Here is a 17461-nt window from a genome sequence, read left to right as displayed (position 1 = left end):
ATGATGAAAAAAATTAACAGGATCACCCTTTAGGGATGTGGGGAATTCGCAAATGACATCTAATTAACCCATGGAAGTAGGAACAATTTAGATCCAAAACTTGTAGAACTTGCCGATCAATTCTCCCCATATAAATGTGCTCAAACGGTTCTGAAGTTCTGGCAAACGGCAGCTAGAAACAGCAATCAATCCCTGCCCATCAACTCTAATCATCTAAGCATATAATTTGCTAAGCTCAGACCTCGACACCTCGTACAGATTATTGTAGTACCGTCTGCCATACCACTCGTGGTGGCAAATATTATGGTGATTAAGGTCCAGGTGACGTTGGAAGAAAGGAAGCAAGCGTCGCCTGATGCGCGGCTGTCGAAGCAGAGGAGCTCCTTCTCCTCCCTGACCCATTCTTGGCTCGGGGCCCTTCAAGTACACGAGGTGCGGATGTCATCCATGCAGTGGAATTCCATTGTTTTCAGGAACCTGCTCCTCCGGTGGAGGAACTTGGCCATCTCCCTCTGCCACTCCTCCCTGACACCACCTTCCTGAGGTGTTCGTCGATGCAATCGCAAGGTGCGGATCCTAGCGCCGCCCATGACTCTGGTAAGTCTTCTTTGATCATGGGCGCCAATTCTGACTGCAAAGAACGAACATGAACGAGATCGAGCAGACATGATCATCAAAACAAACACAGAAGACAACGCAGCTAGTAGCTAGAAACAACGCAGCACTCAATTAGATCATCTTACTATACCCTGATGTAGAGCGTCTCTAGGCGAGGGAACAGCTCGAGCATCTGCACGAACCAATCGATGTACCCCACGCTTCTGTTCATCAGGTCGACGGCAAGCGTCTTCAGGCTTGGCATCAAGGTCTTCACCAGAATTCGATCTCCCTTCGCGTGCAGTCACCGTTGATTCCCATGGAACTGCAAATGCCATGTCGATGAAACAACGGGTGGTGCGCTGGTGCTAGAACGTGAGCTCACCGTGAAAATAGTTTCTCCAATCTCAACGGCGAGGGAGCCCATGCCGAGGTAGCCCAGGAACTCCAGCCTCGGTGCGTGCGCGACCCTGAGGTGGACTCCTCCCTGGTACAAGTTGTCACCGAGCAGCCACTCCAGGCTGGGAGCGTCCTCGACGAAGAGCTCATCGAAATAGCCGTCCTTTCTCAGGACCTTCAGGCTCGGAGACCGGATGCGGACGCGGCCGCGCATGCGCATGCGCCGCATCTCCAAGCGCTCCAGCGCCGTGCAGTGCGAGCGCAGGGCGTGCAGCGCGTCCTCGGGGACCGAGACGTCCCACAGCTCGATCTCGGCCAGGCGCGTCAGGAGCGGGGCTCCTGCGGCGGCGTCGGGAGGCTTGGGGAAGGTGCAGGAGCTGGCCCTGAGGCGCGTCAGGGAGGTGCAGGCGAAGAGGGAGGATGGGATCCGCTGCCACCTGTCGCTGAAGGAGAGGAAGAGCTCCTGCACGCCGCGGCGCCCGAGCTCCCGGAGCCAGCCGCCGTTGGACGGGTCCTCGTCGCCGCAGATGCTGCCGTAGCGGGTGCGGAATGACCAGGGAAGACGTCCGGGAGGTCGCTAAGACGGTTGCGGTGGGGACCCCAGCCGACGTCCGCGGCCATCTCGGGCCGGCGATCGCGTGTGGAATTGCTCTAGGTCAGATTTCGAGGGTTTAAGACTTTTTATTGGGAATGGAAAGGACATTTGCGGTTACTGCCCCCATTCAGCTCACAGCCGCCTCTTCGAGTAATCAAAGGAAGAGTCAGAATTTCTGAATGTGAATGCAAACCTGAACAAAATGGCAACATTGCCAAACCCATTTTTTGGGTGGAAAATTTCGAATTGTTCAAACAAATAGCAGGCCCGGCCAGAAACCACGAGCAAGGCACTCAGAGTCAGAGCAATGGCTGAACGCAGAACAGTGAGCAATAGAAATCAGGCACTGAGCAAATGCAACACAGCAAAATTCTACGGTTCGCTTTTCCAGTTTCACTCTCTTCCATAATATCATTACATTCTAACATGCTAAATCATTGTATGAATATTGCAGTAGGCAACTGACTAGTTGCTGCACATCCGACGAGAACAACAGGAAGACTAGGACTGCTAATCTACAGCCTGCAGATATTGTACTCCTGTTGGTACACTAATTAAGTTCATGAGAAACCAGGCGCACACACCATGGCTCATGCAACCCCAGAGTGGCATCAGCAGCATCCAATTCAACATTGGAAATTGCAAGGGAAATCGATGCAGCAACACCACCACCTCTTATTCAGTTATGCAGCTCATGTTTCAGCCTGTGGATTCTGAGTAGAAAGCTTAGATCAGAGCACCTGAGCAACTCTAGTTACTTCCGGCATACCTGGCAGCAGCAGTGGCTACGGAACAGCTTACGATACGACCTGCAACAAAAAAGAGAACTCAGCATCTGGAGAAGCTCTGGCCCGTTTTTCCTTTGCATAGCACTACTTTCATGCTACAATGTTCAAGAAATGCACTGAATAGAAGTAATGTTTACTAATCCAGTGCTACATTTTTTTTTTGAAAGGAAAGCAGGAGCACTGCTATGTCATTTAAGAAGGAAGACACGCAAATCTTGCGCAGAATTTACTATTACATGAAAGACGATCACACTCAGAAGTACATCTAAAATCAACGGGGAATAAAAAGAAACTCAGAAATCTGGTGTACCACAAGCTGCCCGTCGCAGAGCAACTTCTTCCTTGATCAATCCCAGAACCAGCCCAGGCAGCAGAGATTTTTGTTCAAGGACCATCCTGTTCCTATTTTTTACACAATTGCCTTACAGTGTACATGAGAATAGCAGCAGTATTCCCCCTCAGCCGACCTCGCAGGGGCTTCCTTGGCCAATGGCCACCATGCTTCAAACGAAATCTCTACACTCCACTTGATCTGGCACAGCGAACGGAAGGCCAGTCCACTCCTCACTCCTTCAGACACTGATGCGGCGCTGCTTCATTTTCCTGGTCACATACACACATGGGCAGTTTCTGATGGCAAGTTTGTCGACACTTAGGGTGTGTTCGTTTCCCCTTAGAGGGGTCTAAAAAACAGCCCTATAGATTAGAGGTCTAAATATTTTAGACCTCTAATATTTAGAGGGCTGTTCGTTACAGCCCTCTAATGTGAATAAATTTACACTTTTACCCCCCTATCCATCGCAAAGCTTTGATCTGACTCCTCCTCACCTTCTCTCTCTGCCCTCAACTGACTCCTCTGCTTCTCGGTGGCGCTCGACAGGGGGCGGCGGCTGCGGCCTCGGCGGCCTCCGCCGCGGCGCAGGGGAGGACCAGGGGGCGGCGGTGCGGCGCGGGGAGGAGCAGGGGCCGGCGGCGCGGGGGGCTGGGGGGGGGGAGAGAGGGGGCGGCGGCGCGGGGGGGTGGGGGGAGAGAGGGGGCGGCGGCGCGGGGCGGGGAGGACCAGGGGCCGGCGGCGCGGGGGGGTTGGGGGGAGAGAGGGGGCGGCGCTGGGAATCGCGAGCCGCGAGTCCCCATTAGAGTGCTCCCTGCCTCTAAAGATTGGTGCCCTCTAAACGAACGATAGTTGTCCCATTAGAGGCCCGTTCGGTGCCAGTTGTCTAAAATTTAGATGTTTCGCCCCATTAGACAAGGAAACGAACGGACCCTCAGTACATAACAGTGAGACAATAACAGTGACGTAACGAGGAAGCGAGAAAGAAATATGCCAACAGGACAACCAACATGCTCCAGATTGGGAGCGTACTCGGTGAAGAGCTCATCGAAGTTTCCTTCACTGCTCAAGATCCTGAGACTTGTAGAATGGACATGGACGCAGTCACAGCTGCACATGCCATACACCCTCAGGCGCTCTAGGGCAGTGCACTTCGAGGGCATGGCGTGCAGGGAGAGCTCCTCATCGAAAGTAGAGGGAGCCAAGATATGTTGCTACAAAGTATGTGGGTTTGCCCCCTAAAAAAGATGAAGTGTCAAAAAAAATACTTTACATTGTTTATATGATCTCAATGTGGCATTGGATCATATTGTGATACATGCAGGTCTGTTTGGGAACATGAGTATATACTATGCTCCATGGAGTTCGACTTGATGCCGACAGTTGTCCTACTCTTTCAGAGAATTTTTTTTAATCAACGAACAGACAATCGACTGCTGCTGAGACGATGACAGTTACTGAAATAGCAAACAAAGACCATGTATGGACGAAGTAACTGAACTTAATGAAAGGTGACCAGAATCAATGATATACAAACTGAAGTGCCTGGTGCTCCGAGCTAAATACTGCTCATGCAATTGGCAGCAATTTCATAGATCTAGATAATTAGATGTTGCCCCTCTATGTACAAGACTACAAGCTATCTTTTCATTCATACACGCTAAACCAGGCCATCTTACTAGCTAGTTGATACAAACCAGGCCACCAGGGCAACAAGAAAACTACCCTGCTACTTGCTACTCTGCAACCTACACAAATTGTTCTCCTGTCGCTAACTAAATAAACAGCTCCTCATACTTCAGAGGTAAATATCAGAACTTGTGCGCCCTGGATGGAATTAGAAACCTTCAGTTAACACCTGAAATTGCAAGCAAGATCAGGACAGTAACAGCACCTTATTCTTTTGCTGCTTCAGATTATCATCAGAAGTCAGCATGTGAAGCTTGAATAGCTTATATCAGAGCAACTCTGTTTTCCTTGTGGCATCGCTGAGTGCAGCAGTGGCACAAGTAAAGGTCACTGATTGGCTTACAAATTCTGAAAAACTGGATCTCGGCATCCGGGGAGGCTCTATTTTTAGGGTCCAGTAGCTCTAACTGATCACTGGCCCAATCTGTGCCCGTCCAACAGTAGAGCTCGACAAGCTTCAGAGCTCTTGCCATCCCTAGCAGAAATGTCAGAAACCCCCATTGGCAGTCTTCCCCTCCAAAACACTCGAAGACCACTCTGCTGATGGAATGCTCAATGCACTGAACAGAATTTGCAGTGTCCCATTCTTCAACATTAACCCGCCGGGAGATGGAACGTTTATTAGGCTGCACAGATGAAGCGTGACGAACACATAATCCGGATGGAGACATCACTTTAGACAAATCAGAGGCTGGTAAGCAGTTAAGTGCAACCATAATATTACCTCGACGTGGAGCGCCTCAAGACAGGGGAAACATTTGAGCAATTGAGAAACGAAGACGGTGTATCCCTTTTCAGAGAAGGGCACTTGGATGACCAAAGTCTTGACGCTGTGCATCAGTGTCCTGAGCTGCACGATCCCTCCCTGTAATATGCAGAACATATAGCAGAATTCAGAAGTCAGAACAATTTCAGAGCAATATCATCCAAAATGATCAGAGCTGCGACCAGCAGAAGGGGAAAGGCATTACATCAAACACGGTGTCATGCAGCACGAGGGGGCGGACGCTGATCCCCAGATACCCCAGCATCTGCAGCTTGGGCGCAAACACGATCTTCACCTTCGCCTTGCCGCTCGGCAAACCGATCCCCACCAATTCTTCGAGGTTTGGGGCGTCCTCAACGACGAGCTCTTTCAAGTCGCCGAAGTCACCGTACAGGCGTGTCAGGCTCTTGGACCGAAGGCAAATCTTGTCCACTCCGGTGATGTTCTTGAGCTTCGCAGATTCCAGGGAAGTGCCATGGGACAGAATGGCCTGCAGGGATTCCTCAGACGCGTCCACATTGGATAGGTTGAGTATCTTGAGGGCGGGGAGCAGCGGCGCCGGCGCCGATCCGGCATTGGAAAATCTGCAGTTGAACACTTTGAGGGTTTCGAGGGAGGCGAGCTTGAGGAGGGAACCAGGGAGAGTCGGCATGGGGCCCGCGTAGAACATGTCGACATCCAGTTCTCTCAGGCCGTGACGCGCGAGGGCGCAGAGCCAGCCGTCGACGACGTCCAGGCGGCCGTCGAAGCCCCTCCCGTACATGACGAAGCGGAAGCTCCGGATGCGGATGCGCGGCCGGGCGGCGAGGATGTCCGTGATTGCGCGGATGAACCAGTCGCAGCCGCGGCCTTCCTCCGGGGGGAACGGCTGGCACGCGTTGAAGTCGAGGAGGGATTGATCGAACAGGCCGCGCCACCGCCACGAGAGAACCGCCGTCCGCCCGGCGTCGCGGAGGGGGAGGAAGGAGAGGACGGACAGCAGGACGGCGTCCGGGAGATCGCTGATTCGGTCCCTGCCGTCCCCGGCCGGCCGATCCGCGGTGCAAACCCCATCCCCGCAGCCGGATTCCGGGCGAGCGCGTTTGGCCGGCCTGCCGCCGAATCCCTCGTCGTCGGTATCGACGGCCCGGGGCGGCGGGCCTGGCGAAGGCGGCGGGCCTTCGGAGTGCGGGTTCGAGCCGTTAGATGGACCCGGCAGCCACTCGGACGCGACGATCTGACCCCGCCGCGACGAGGTCGCCGTGGCGGAAGGCGAAGAAGGGCTCAGGCAACACATGCCTGTTCGGTTTCCTGGCGCTGTGCGTGAAGGGCTGAAGGCGGTGCGTGAGGGAAGGAATGCGCGTGTCAAGCAATCGGCCGCTGCCGCTCTCCTAGGCTTTAGATCGTGACGACCCTAATTTTACACGTGTACGCGGAGCGGTGGATCAAGGTTGGACTGGCATACAAGTTTTCTGTTCCGTGGAAACGTGTTCAGCAAAGTTGTACGCGTCCCTCTCAAACCCAAAAAGTGCAATTGGTTTTGTCATAAATAAAAAATTACCTTTATAATCATCAATAATTTAAAATCATATAGATTGATAACCTATGAAATTGTTATCACTATTTATCAGAAAAATATATTTTATAACATGTAACTCTTTCTATCCAAAAATTATATTTTTATATATTGTAGATTAAAGTTTGATATATTGTAGAGCGAGATTGTATCCATGGTTTAGAAGGATTGGAAGGAGACTGTATGTATTATATAGTGAATGACCAAAGTTTGCAAATTGCAAATTAAAATTGAATGCTCGAGGGAGATAGAAAAAAATCCATACATTAGGCTAATCCCAGCGTAAATTTTATAGAAGTTTCATGCGCATTAAATATAATAACACACCAACATTTGTGATGATATGACAAGGTAATTACGAAGAAAGAGAGGGAAGGAGCTTCATCGAGATGAACTGTGTATACATTGTTTCCAAGACTATAGAACTTGTTGAAACTTGTATCAGGAACTATAGAGTTTCATTTCATGCAATTACGCCCCAATCACATACCTCACAATTAAATGCCATGGCTACTCTATAAAATCGTGAAATAAAACTTTACATTGGAGGACCTCGTTTCATTCGCGAACTCAAATATACTTAGATAACATGGTACTCTTTGAAATCGTGCAATGAAATCCATTAGGAATAGCCTTATTGTCATCTAGTAACTAACTACAAATTAATGTGCACGGTACTACTAGATCTTGGTGCACGGGACTGTACACGTGACATACTTCTCCTAGGATACGGGATGGAACATAGCACATGCCCTACATTTGTTATAACTACTCAACTAGTCGGATACGGTAGGAAACTACTCGAGAAGAAGCACTTGGGTAGGACTCCAGCCGACTAGGATTTCCATGTAAACCTATCCCTCCAGACTATATATGGGCGGATAGGGACCCCTTCGAGGACAATCATCATCGAAGGCAATACAAACCATATAGGATGTAGGGTATTACGCTCTTAGCGGTCCGGATCTATCTAAATCTTATGTTCCTTTGCACCTACGAGCTTCTGATCTCGGCGACACCCTACCTATGAACTCACCACTTCGGGGGTATCCCTCGGTGGGCGTATCCCTCCTGATCTCAAGCACCATTTGAAGTCGCCACCCATCTTTACGACTCCCCAACCAGACAAGAATCTGCTACTCTACATCGCCGCAACTACTCACGTCATCAGCACGGCAATCGTGGTGGAACGCTAGGAGAAAGGCCACGCCTTCGCGGTGCAGCGACTAGTCTATTTCATCAACAACCGAAAGGTCTTGATGATCGAGGTCGACTGGAGGGTGGCCTTTATCGACTACATCCAGGAGCATAAACTACCCCCGCGTCGATCCAAAGAGCGTTGAAGCTACTCGCATCCTACGGCGCAGCAAAGGGTATGTTCTAGTCGGGGACAACCTGTATAAGCGTGGATCGGCATCAGGCATACTCATAAAGTGTGTCAGCGCAGAGGAGAGCAAAGAGATACTTTAAGAGATTCACGAAGGTGTGTGCGGGAACCACGCGGCTTCTCGCACACTAGTCAGCAAGGCGTTTCGATCTGGTTTCTACTGGCCGACTGTCTTGGCTGATGCCGAAGCATTCATTCGCCGGTGTAACAACTGCCAATTCTTTGACAAACAGCCTCATGTTCCGGCTTATAACCTCGTTAACATACCACCTTCATGGTCATTTGCATGCTGGGGTGTGAACATGATAGGACCCTTAACAACTAGGCTAGGAGGTTTCACATACGTGTTGGTGGTCATCGACAAGTTTACCAAGTGGATCGAGTACAAACCAATCGCAACGCTCTCTGTGGATCGAGTGGTTACTTCATCCGCGACATCTTACACCGTTTTAGTTTTTCTAACACTATCATTACAGATCTGGGATCCAATTTTCACTCGCATAAGTTCTGGAACTTTTGTGAACGTAGTTCCATTGAAGTCAAATATGTTTCAGTGGCTCACCCGCGAGCCAATGGCCAGGTTGAGCACGCTAACGATTTGATTCTTGATGGATTGAAGAAAAGATTCTATGACGAGAACAGCAAAACGGAGGCAAATGGATCAATAAGATCTCATCAGTAGTCTGGGGAGCTTCGCACACAGCCAAGCAAAACTACGGGACAGTCAACTTTCTTTGTCATATACGAGGCTGACAATGCAAGACATCTCGAGCTTGACTCAGCTGAGAAAATCTGATACAATGTACTGTTTCAGTCAGCCCGCTACTTACAAGGACTCCATCATTATCACGACAAGAATGTTCAACGACGCTCTTTTAATGTTGGAGATATGGTTCTTCGATGTATTCAGGATGATACTAGGCTACACAAGCTTAACTCACCATAAGAATGATCTTTCATTGTGCACAAGGTTACAGGCTCTGGATCTTATTGCTTACAATACCTGGATGGCCAGGAGGTATCAAATTGTTGGAATATTGAGCATTTACGTCGTTTTCATTCTTAATCAACTAGGGTCATCTATTGATGCTTGGAGATTGATACTTCTCGTACAACTCCGTTTTACCGGTTTACAACTGGTATTACGCGCAAGTTTACTGGAGGGGCCTCACTCCCATACTTTTAGTACTAATTACTAGTTCCCGGCTAGTATCTTGGGTTACTGATTAGGGCCTTATGCTCATACTTCCAGTACAACGTTGTTCTACTGGTTTACGACTAGTACTACGCGCAAGTTTGCTAGAGGGGCCGACTACTTCGACTATTTATCTTGACTACAATCCTAGTCGGGATCCACTCCGACTAGATAGCTTATCATCCTGGACTCAGCGGCTAACGCCACCGTTCTGTTACGACTACTTTATGCTTATCATCCGGCTCCTAGCTCGGGGGCTTGATGGGATGAGGCACTCAACATGACTCAAAGGACAGCTCTCATGCTTACATGCTGGATGCTGTATAATTACTCGACAATACCTGATCCAAGAGGCTCTTTAAGATTTATCTCGTGTAGATGTTTGTTAACCATTATTTTAGGAATTTTATTCCAAAATAAGGGGTTCCTAGATGAGTAATTTAGTCATTGGCTCAGGGCACAAAATTGGATTTGAGAGGTAATTTTGGGTGTTTTTTTGGATGTTATTTGTTTAACCATTTTTTCAGAGAATTCATTCAAAAAAGAGGTTTTCAAATCAACTACACCAATTTACCCATATTCACCATCAATTATTTACCGTCGTATATTGCATGCTACGATTATTTGGATCCTTTATTCCAAAACTTTGAGGATTTGGATTCAAGGCTCGGAGGCTGCGGGATACGTAGATTAAATTGACCCTCAGCCTGATTCTATGAGTCAACCTAACGCTCGGGGGCTACTCCATATGGAGTGCGAGTTTAATCGCACCCTATATAAAGAAACTAGACGACTATTTAGGGTATGAGCACCTCATAGCCTCGACGCAGCCAAGGAAGTACTCGGAGGACACTTTCGAGACGAAGTTCGGCAGAACTCGAAGACGCCTTCAGAAGTACTCGGATGTCTCCAGTACTCGGCTACGAAGAGCTTGGGGGCTTGTTAGACCCGGGTGCACGGGACTGTACACGTGGCATACTTCTCCTAGGATATGGGATGGGATATGACCCACGCCCTATATCTAAATGCAGTAGGATTACTTGTACAATAGTGAAACTAGTCGGACACAGTAGGAAATTATCCGAGAAGCACTTGGGCAGGACTTCTGGACTTGTATCTGACTAGAACTTCCATGTAAACCTGTCCCCCCGAACTATATATGGACGGATAGGGAGCCACTCGGAGACAATCATCATCAAAGACAATACAAACCACACATGACGTAGAGTATTACACTTTCAGCGGTCCGAACCAGTCTAAACCTTGTGTTCCTTTGCACCTTCGATTTCCTGATCTCGGCGACACACTACCTTCAAAGTCACCACCTCGAGGGTATTCCTCGGTGGGCGTGACGGTAAAACAACAATAGATACAACGGAACAGAGATATTATGACAATCCCAACCCAAGCACTGTCATATAGTTTATATACTTATCACCTCCAATAAATAATACACACAGGAACTATTTCATAATTCGTATTTCTTAAAAGAATAGCATCCAATCACGTCTCTTCTTTTTCCCCCCCTCTCATTATCCCGTTTCTCCATTCACATAGCTTCCTGCATTAGGAACCATTTTCTTCTCTGTTTGATTCAATTATCTTGCCAGCTCACCAAATTACTTATATGTCAGGCTAACTATTTTTATAGAAACTACCTCAGTCACTCGCTGGGATAACCCAAAGAAAGATTGCATTGCTAAAGATAACGGCCAGGACTAAATGTCAGTTGTCAACACTGTTTTCCTGTTATTCCTGCTATCACGCTTGAAGATAAAATCACGGTAACATCTCATTCCTCATATTTATTTCCTGCAGAACAGCATGGCAGCTGCACAAATAGTGCGTCAATGATGGAACACCACCACACGCTGCTGTGTGTATGGCTGTATGTTCAGTTGGATCACGGGATGCGGACAAACGTTTTCGAGAAAGAATGATGCGCACGAACAGCCATAATCCATGTCAGCGTCTCCCCTCAGGACTGTGGACGGCCCACGCACTGCCAAGTTGGACCCGGCACACGGAGGGATAGCTCCTGCCAATCTGCCATGCGCTAAAAACCCAATAAACCAAACTAGCAGGATCAGCGTGCATAAATGGTATTTTTAGTTTAAGAAAACTGCAGCAACTCGGTTTGTTTCAGCTTATGGCCGGTTTTGAAGGTTCGATTTTAAAAATTTAAAAGTCAAATAATTTTCAGAATTTAAAATTAAAAATCCATAATCAGCTAGATTTTTGATTCTCAATTTTAAGGATCATCTAACTTTTAAATTCTCTAGAACCAAGACTTCAAAATCGGCCATAACATGAGATAAACGGGGTCATAATCAGACCGAGCGGATCCCCAATGTTCCATTGCTGCTTCGGTCCGTCCTCCTCCGAAGGGCCCAAAACATTTAATTGCCATTTTCCTCCGGTACTCTCCTCGCTCCTCGGTCTGCTGCCCACACCCGCACGCATTCATGGCTGCAGAGCCGACGAGGGCGCCGCTCTGCGCCAAAGCGCCAAGTAGGCGTCGCGTAGCCCACCGGCGCAGACCGGGATCCCCGTGAGCGGCCCTGGCCCTGCTCCAACATAGCTGGCGCCCCAGCCGCATCGGTTTTGTCCGCGTCAGGCGCCCTCGCCCCGGCCACAGCAGCACACGGCGTCCTTGCATGCGTCCATGGAGCCATGCAGCGAAGATTTCACACGGCAGAGCCCAGCTTCCGCGGCTCTCCCTCCCCCCCCCCCCCCCCCTCTCTGAATCGATTTGAGCAATTCAATCGGGGCGGAGCCGGGGGCAGGAATCCGGGGCGCGTTTCGTCCGATCGCTCGCCATGTTCTCGCGATCCTACACCAACCTGCTCGATCTCGCCAATGGCAACCTCTCTGCCCTCGACTACGGCGGCGGCGGCGGGGGCGGGGGCGGGGGACGTCCACCGCGGGCGAGGCGGATGCAGCGGACCAGCACGACGCCCGGTACGTTCGCGGACCTCGACGAGGAGCGCGCCGGCAGCGTCGCCTCCGACGTGCAGTCCTCGCTCGTCGGCGACCGCCTCATCGTCGTCGCCAACACGCTCCCCGTGCGCGGGGAGCGCCGGCCCGACGGCCGCGGGTGGAGCTTCAGCTGGGACGAGGACTCGCTCCTCTTCCACCTCCGCGACGGCCTCCCCGACGATATGGACATGGAGGTCCTCTACGTCGGCTCCCTCCACGCCGACGTGCCGCCCGCCGACCAGGACGACGTCGCGCAGGCGCTCCTCGAGCGCTTCCGCTGCATCCCGGCCTTCCTCCCCAAGGACCTCTGCGACCGATTCTACCACGGGTTCTGCAAGCAGACGCTCTGGCCGCTCATCCACTACATGCTCCCCTACTCCACCGACCACGGCGGCCGCTTCGACCGCTCCCACTGGGAGGCCTACGTCCTCGCCAACAAGCTCTTCTCCCAGCGCGTCATCGAGGTCCTCAACCCCGAGGACGACTACGTCTGGATCCACGACTACCACCTCCTGGCCCTCCCGTCCTTCCTGCGCCGCCGATTCAACCGCCTCCGCATCGGCTTCTTCCTGCACAGCCCGTTCCCTTCGTCGGAGCTCTACCGCTCTCTCCCCGTCCGCGATGAGATCCTCAAATCGCTGCTCAACTGCGATCTGATTGGATTCCACACCTTCGATTACGCCCGGCATTTCCTCTCCTGCTGCAGCCGCATGCTCGGGATCGACTACCAATCCAAGAGGGGATACATTGGCCTCGATTATTTTGGACGCACGGTGGGGATAAAGATCATGCCTGTTGGGATAAACATGGAGCACCTGCAGTCACTGCTCCAGCAACCTGATCTCGAGCGGAAGGTCGTGGAGCTCCGGAACCAATTCAACCGGAAGACTGTCTTGCTTGGTGTGGATGATATGGACATATTCAAGGGGATTGATCTGAAGATTCTTGCATTTGAACAGATGCTCAAGGCGCACCCGAAATGGCAGGGCCGAGCAGTGTTGGTGCAGATTGCAAACCCAAAAGGCGGCAGCAGGAAAGAACTGGAAGAGCTGCAGGCCAAGATTGAACAGAGTTGCAAGAGGATCAATGACCAGTTTGGACGGCCTGGATATAGTCCTGTCGTGCTTGTCAATAGGGCACTGTCGAGTGTCGAGAGGATGGCTTATTACACCATTGCCGAGTGTGTCGTTGTCACCGCAGTCAGGGATGGGATGAACCTTACACCTTATGAATACATTGTGTGTAGGCAGGGAATTCCAGGTTTGGATGGCTCTGGGGATGATAGACCGAGGGGAAAGAGTATGCTAGTTGTCTCAGAATTCATTGGTTGCTCACCATCATTGAGTGGAGCAATTCGGGTAAACCCCTGGAATATTGAGTCAACAGCAGAGGCAATGAACGAGTCCATCGCTTCATCTGATAATGAGAAGCAACTGCGGCATGAGAAGCACTATCGGTATGTCAGCTCACACGATGTTGCATATTGGTCTAAGAGCTTTATTCATGACTTCGAGAGAAGCTGTAGGGACCATTTTAGGAGAAGATGCTGGGGTATTGGACTAGGATTTGGATTTAGAGTCGTTGCCCTTGACCGGAATTTCAAAAAGCTTGCAGTGGATTCTATTGTTGCGGATTACAAGAAGTCAAAGAGCCGGGTCATACTACTGGACTATGATGGAACTCTAGTACCACAAACTACAATAGACAAGACTCCAAATGAAACTATTGTTAGCATGATGAATACTCTGTGTGCTGATAAGAAGAATGTTGTTTTTATTGTAAGTGGAAGAGGAAGGGATAGCCTTGAAAAATGGTTTTACCCTTGCCCAGAGCTTGGCATTGCTGCTGAACATGGCTACTTTATGAGGTATAGTCCTTACCTGGTTTTCATGACTCTATTACAGTTCTTTAGTGTCTTTCATTGCCCTTTTGTCTTATGATACACCTGGTATTCATTTTCCAACTGTTAATGTGAATGAATCCATCTCTCTTAAAAGAAAGTGAAGAAGGATTATTTTTCCACTTTTCATGATTACTTTGGCGAAAACCCTTTAGATGAAACAGCATTGTGGCATAGGTGGTTCATGCACATGTTGTCATGCCAATCCGAGTTTGGCATGACAACATGTTCATACAGAAAATACTAGAAAGACAAGAAACTCACTTGCATTATCTGCACGATGCTGATAGCATCAAGAAACGTTTATGTATCAACCCCATGGATCGATATTTTATTTCGCATCCTTACAACACTTCAACATGACCGGAAAAGCTTGACATGCCACTATTATTTAGTTGGAGTATTTTACAGGCGATATGTTTTTTGATGGCTCAATCAAGCAGGAGCACACTAAAAGTTCTGATTGATAGTTGGTCTATTGGCAATAAGCGGGTCCGTTTACCCTGGCTGAGAGATAAACTAGGCTGCAAATGGATAAACACTCCCAACTCTCCATCCTGCATATAGGAAATACTTGCTTGTAAACTGTTGAGCAAACTCTGAAACTTCTGTGTTCTTTGATGGTTCTGTATAATTCTTTTGAATATTTGTGAGGTTGGGCAAACATTGGTTTTTCTTTAGGAAGTTTGGGACATACCTCAATAGTTGCTTATGTCTGCAGGTGGACCAGAGATGAACAATGGCAAATACAAAATCAAGGCCCAGAATTTGAATGGATGCATATGGCTGAGCCGGTAATGAAACTGTATACAGAGGCAACTGATGGATCATATATTGAAACCAAAGAGAGTGCTTTGGTTTGGCACCACCAAGATGCTGGCCCTGGTTTTGGATCTTCACAAGCAAAAGAAATGTTAGATCACTTGGAAAGTGTCCTTGCCAATGAGCCGGTCTCTGTAAAGAGTGGCCAACATATTGTAGAAGTTAAACCTCAGGTATTTGATATCTCCAAACATCATTAATATACTTTGCATAGTACTATCTAATAGTAGTACATTAGTGTTTATTCTGTTTACGTGATGATGGTGTTAAACTCAATGTAATCTACTATGATTTGTAGTCTATGACATACAGGCCATATTAAAGCATCGGATATTTTTCCTCTGATGACATGTTATGATGCCAAGGAGAATGAGAAATTTGAATTTGCATATGCTTAGCTTCCATAAACATAAGTTGTATTTGCTATGAAACTTGGTCATCAAATCCTAGTCTGGTTTTGTGTTGAAAATGATTTATCTTTAGCGGCGATTCAGTTACTTGCTACCCTCATTTAAATCCAAGCTTGTTGAACTGCAGGCTGTCAGCAAAGGATTTGTTGCAGAGAAGATCCTTTCAACTCTCATGGAGAAGGAAAGGCAAGCAGATTTTGTTCTCTGCATTGGTGACGATCGATCAGATGAGGATATGTTTGAAAAGATTGCTGATATCATGAGGAGGAGCATGGTTGATCCTGAAACCTCGTTGTATGCTTGCACAGTCGGCCAGAAACCAAGCAAGGCTATTTACTATTTGGACGATGCTAATGATGTTCTGAACATGCTTGAGGCACTTGCCGATGCATCGGAGGAGGCTGGCTCTGGTTCACCGGAAGAAACAGAGGTACCATCTACACTGGAGGAAGCATGATAATAAACATGAGATGTCCTGGGGATGTCAAATTGCTTGGCTGATGTGGCACTGCCACCAGCAAGTCTTCTGACAAAAACTGAAGCCGATTTCGTTTGGCAGGAAGTGAAAATTAGCAATACCCGGATAGTCGGATAAATGTCAATAACCTAGTTGTTTCTCTATTTTCTGCTTCTTTTTTCCATTTTGCCTTATGGTAGTGCCAGAGTAATTCTCATGTTGTCTAGATAGGGAAAAAATGTCAAGAGGGAAGAATCCATGGCGGCATCCTTTGACTTCTTTTAACTTGGTATCAGGTACAGTATTGAAGAATGGAGTATTTCTGCGAGTATATAGAATATAAGCCGAGATTAGGTTAGTAGTAGCTGACATTGGGATTTAGCCTGCTGTTGGTGCATATCTTAGCTGTCTTTTTCAGTGGAAAAATCTGTGTACATGAAGCCAATGCAAGCATAAACTAGTTCAATTCCTGGAAGAGGCGTCTTGTTCGTCCATTTCAAAATATTGCAGAAACTTCAGTTAAACAGAAAGAAGCTGAAAATGGATCTAGGGAATGGAACACCATACGCGGTGCAACGAAAATTAAAGGGAGGGCGTATCTACTTCTTTAGCAGTTCATGTGCAGATGGTTGGCTCTCCATGACCAGTTAAAGGACCAACTTCAGCTGCTGGGCACAGTCGCAAAACTCACAAGGAAAAACGTAAACAAGAAAAAATAAGCAGTGACTGCGGAAGCTTCCCTGCAAACCAGATACTCATTTCGTTGTTTCCATTTCCCCATACATGAGTGATCTCGGTTGCTCTTTGCACCCTCCCACATCATGCATGGAGGAGTACCATTTCACCAACTAATGTCAACTCTCCTGAACCAACTAATATAGAGGAGTTTTGTCCTTCGATTCAGGTTTAGCTAGCAGTGCTGGACTCAACTAGTGGCTTTCAACAGATCGAAACTGTATTCCTTTGCGATTGAATCGCCTGTCCAGAGTCCAGTAGGACAAGAAAAGGAGGAATCGGAAATGTGATCGTGAGCAGTAGGAAAGGGAAGACCTGGCGAGGCGACGCCGCTACCCATCCGCCTGACCTGTCGCGGCCGGCCCGGATTGCCCGGACGGCGGGACGGGGACAGGTTGGTCTTGTTTTGTTGGCATTCAAGCGCTCCTCCCCTCCTGTACTTCAGTTGGCTCTGGCTTCCTTCCGCAGGATGGGTCGGTCGAAAGGCTGCCGGCGCGCCATGGCCGGACCGGAGCCGAGCGGAGCCCTTTTGCACGATCGACGCAAAGGCTTCTTCAACTCCGATCGACCACAACAATGTCGTCCTTCTGTGCGCAGCTGCAAGCCTGCAACTCTGCACTCGCCGGAGGGAATCTGGGCAGAAGTTGAACCGGGTCTCCGAAATCGAGCTACGCTGGGCCTGGGCGCGGTGGAAGTGGAACTCGACGTCGTGTTCGAGCGCCGCGAGGGGGGGCGGTCGCTTAACGAGTCGCTCGTCGGCTGCCCGTCGCTGTTGGCCGGCCGGCGGCAGCAGTGGCGGAGATGAGAAGCAGCTCGCGGCCCGGTCGTCGGAGCCTGTGTTGACCCCGATCCCGAC

At 49.1% G+C, this 17461-nt stretch overlaps 2 protein-coding genes and 1 pseudogene across 2 annotated transcripts; 1 reads left to right on the top strand and 2 right to left on the bottom strand.

Moving 5' to 3' along the window:
- Positions 1-100: 100 nt before the first annotated feature.
- On the bottom strand, positions 101-3873 carry LOC112892393 (annotated as a pseudogene).
- A 318-nt stretch (positions 3874-4191) lies between these two features.
- On the bottom strand, positions 4192-6496 carry LOC112891786 (putative F-box/FBD/LRR-repeat protein At5g44950). Its single transcript, XM_025958745.1, has 3 exons — positions 5371-6496; positions 5124-5264; positions 4192-5025 (listed from the first exon to the last, which is right to left on the bottom strand). The coding sequence occupies exons 1-3, from the start codon at positions 6439-6441 to the stop codon at positions 4663-4665; spliced, it is 1575 nt and encodes a 524-aa protein (XP_025814530.1). The 5' UTR covers positions 6442-6496; the 3' UTR covers positions 4192-4662.
- A 5375-nt stretch (positions 6497-11871) lies between these two features.
- Positions 11872-16345, top strand: LOC112892332 (probable alpha,alpha-trehalose-phosphate synthase [UDP-forming] 7). The gene is made up of 3 exons (XM_025959504.1): positions 11872-14148; positions 14903-15176; positions 15541-16345. The coding sequence occupies exons 1-3, from the start codon at positions 12122-12124 to the stop codon at positions 15868-15870; spliced, it is 2631 nt and encodes an 876-aa protein (XP_025815289.1). The 5' UTR covers positions 11872-12121; the 3' UTR covers positions 15871-16345.
- The last annotated feature ends 1116 nt before the right edge of the window (positions 16346-17461 follow it).

The sequence above is a fragment of the Panicum hallii genome, chromosome 5 (genome assembly GCF_002211085.1).
Source record: "Panicum hallii strain FIL2 chromosome 5, PHallii_v3.1, whole genome shotgun sequence".
NCBI lineage: Eukaryota > Viridiplantae > Streptophyta > Magnoliopsida > Poales > Poaceae > Panicum > Panicum hallii.
Note: the sequence above shows the minus strand (reverse complement) of the source record. Positions and strands in the feature narration are given on the sequence as shown.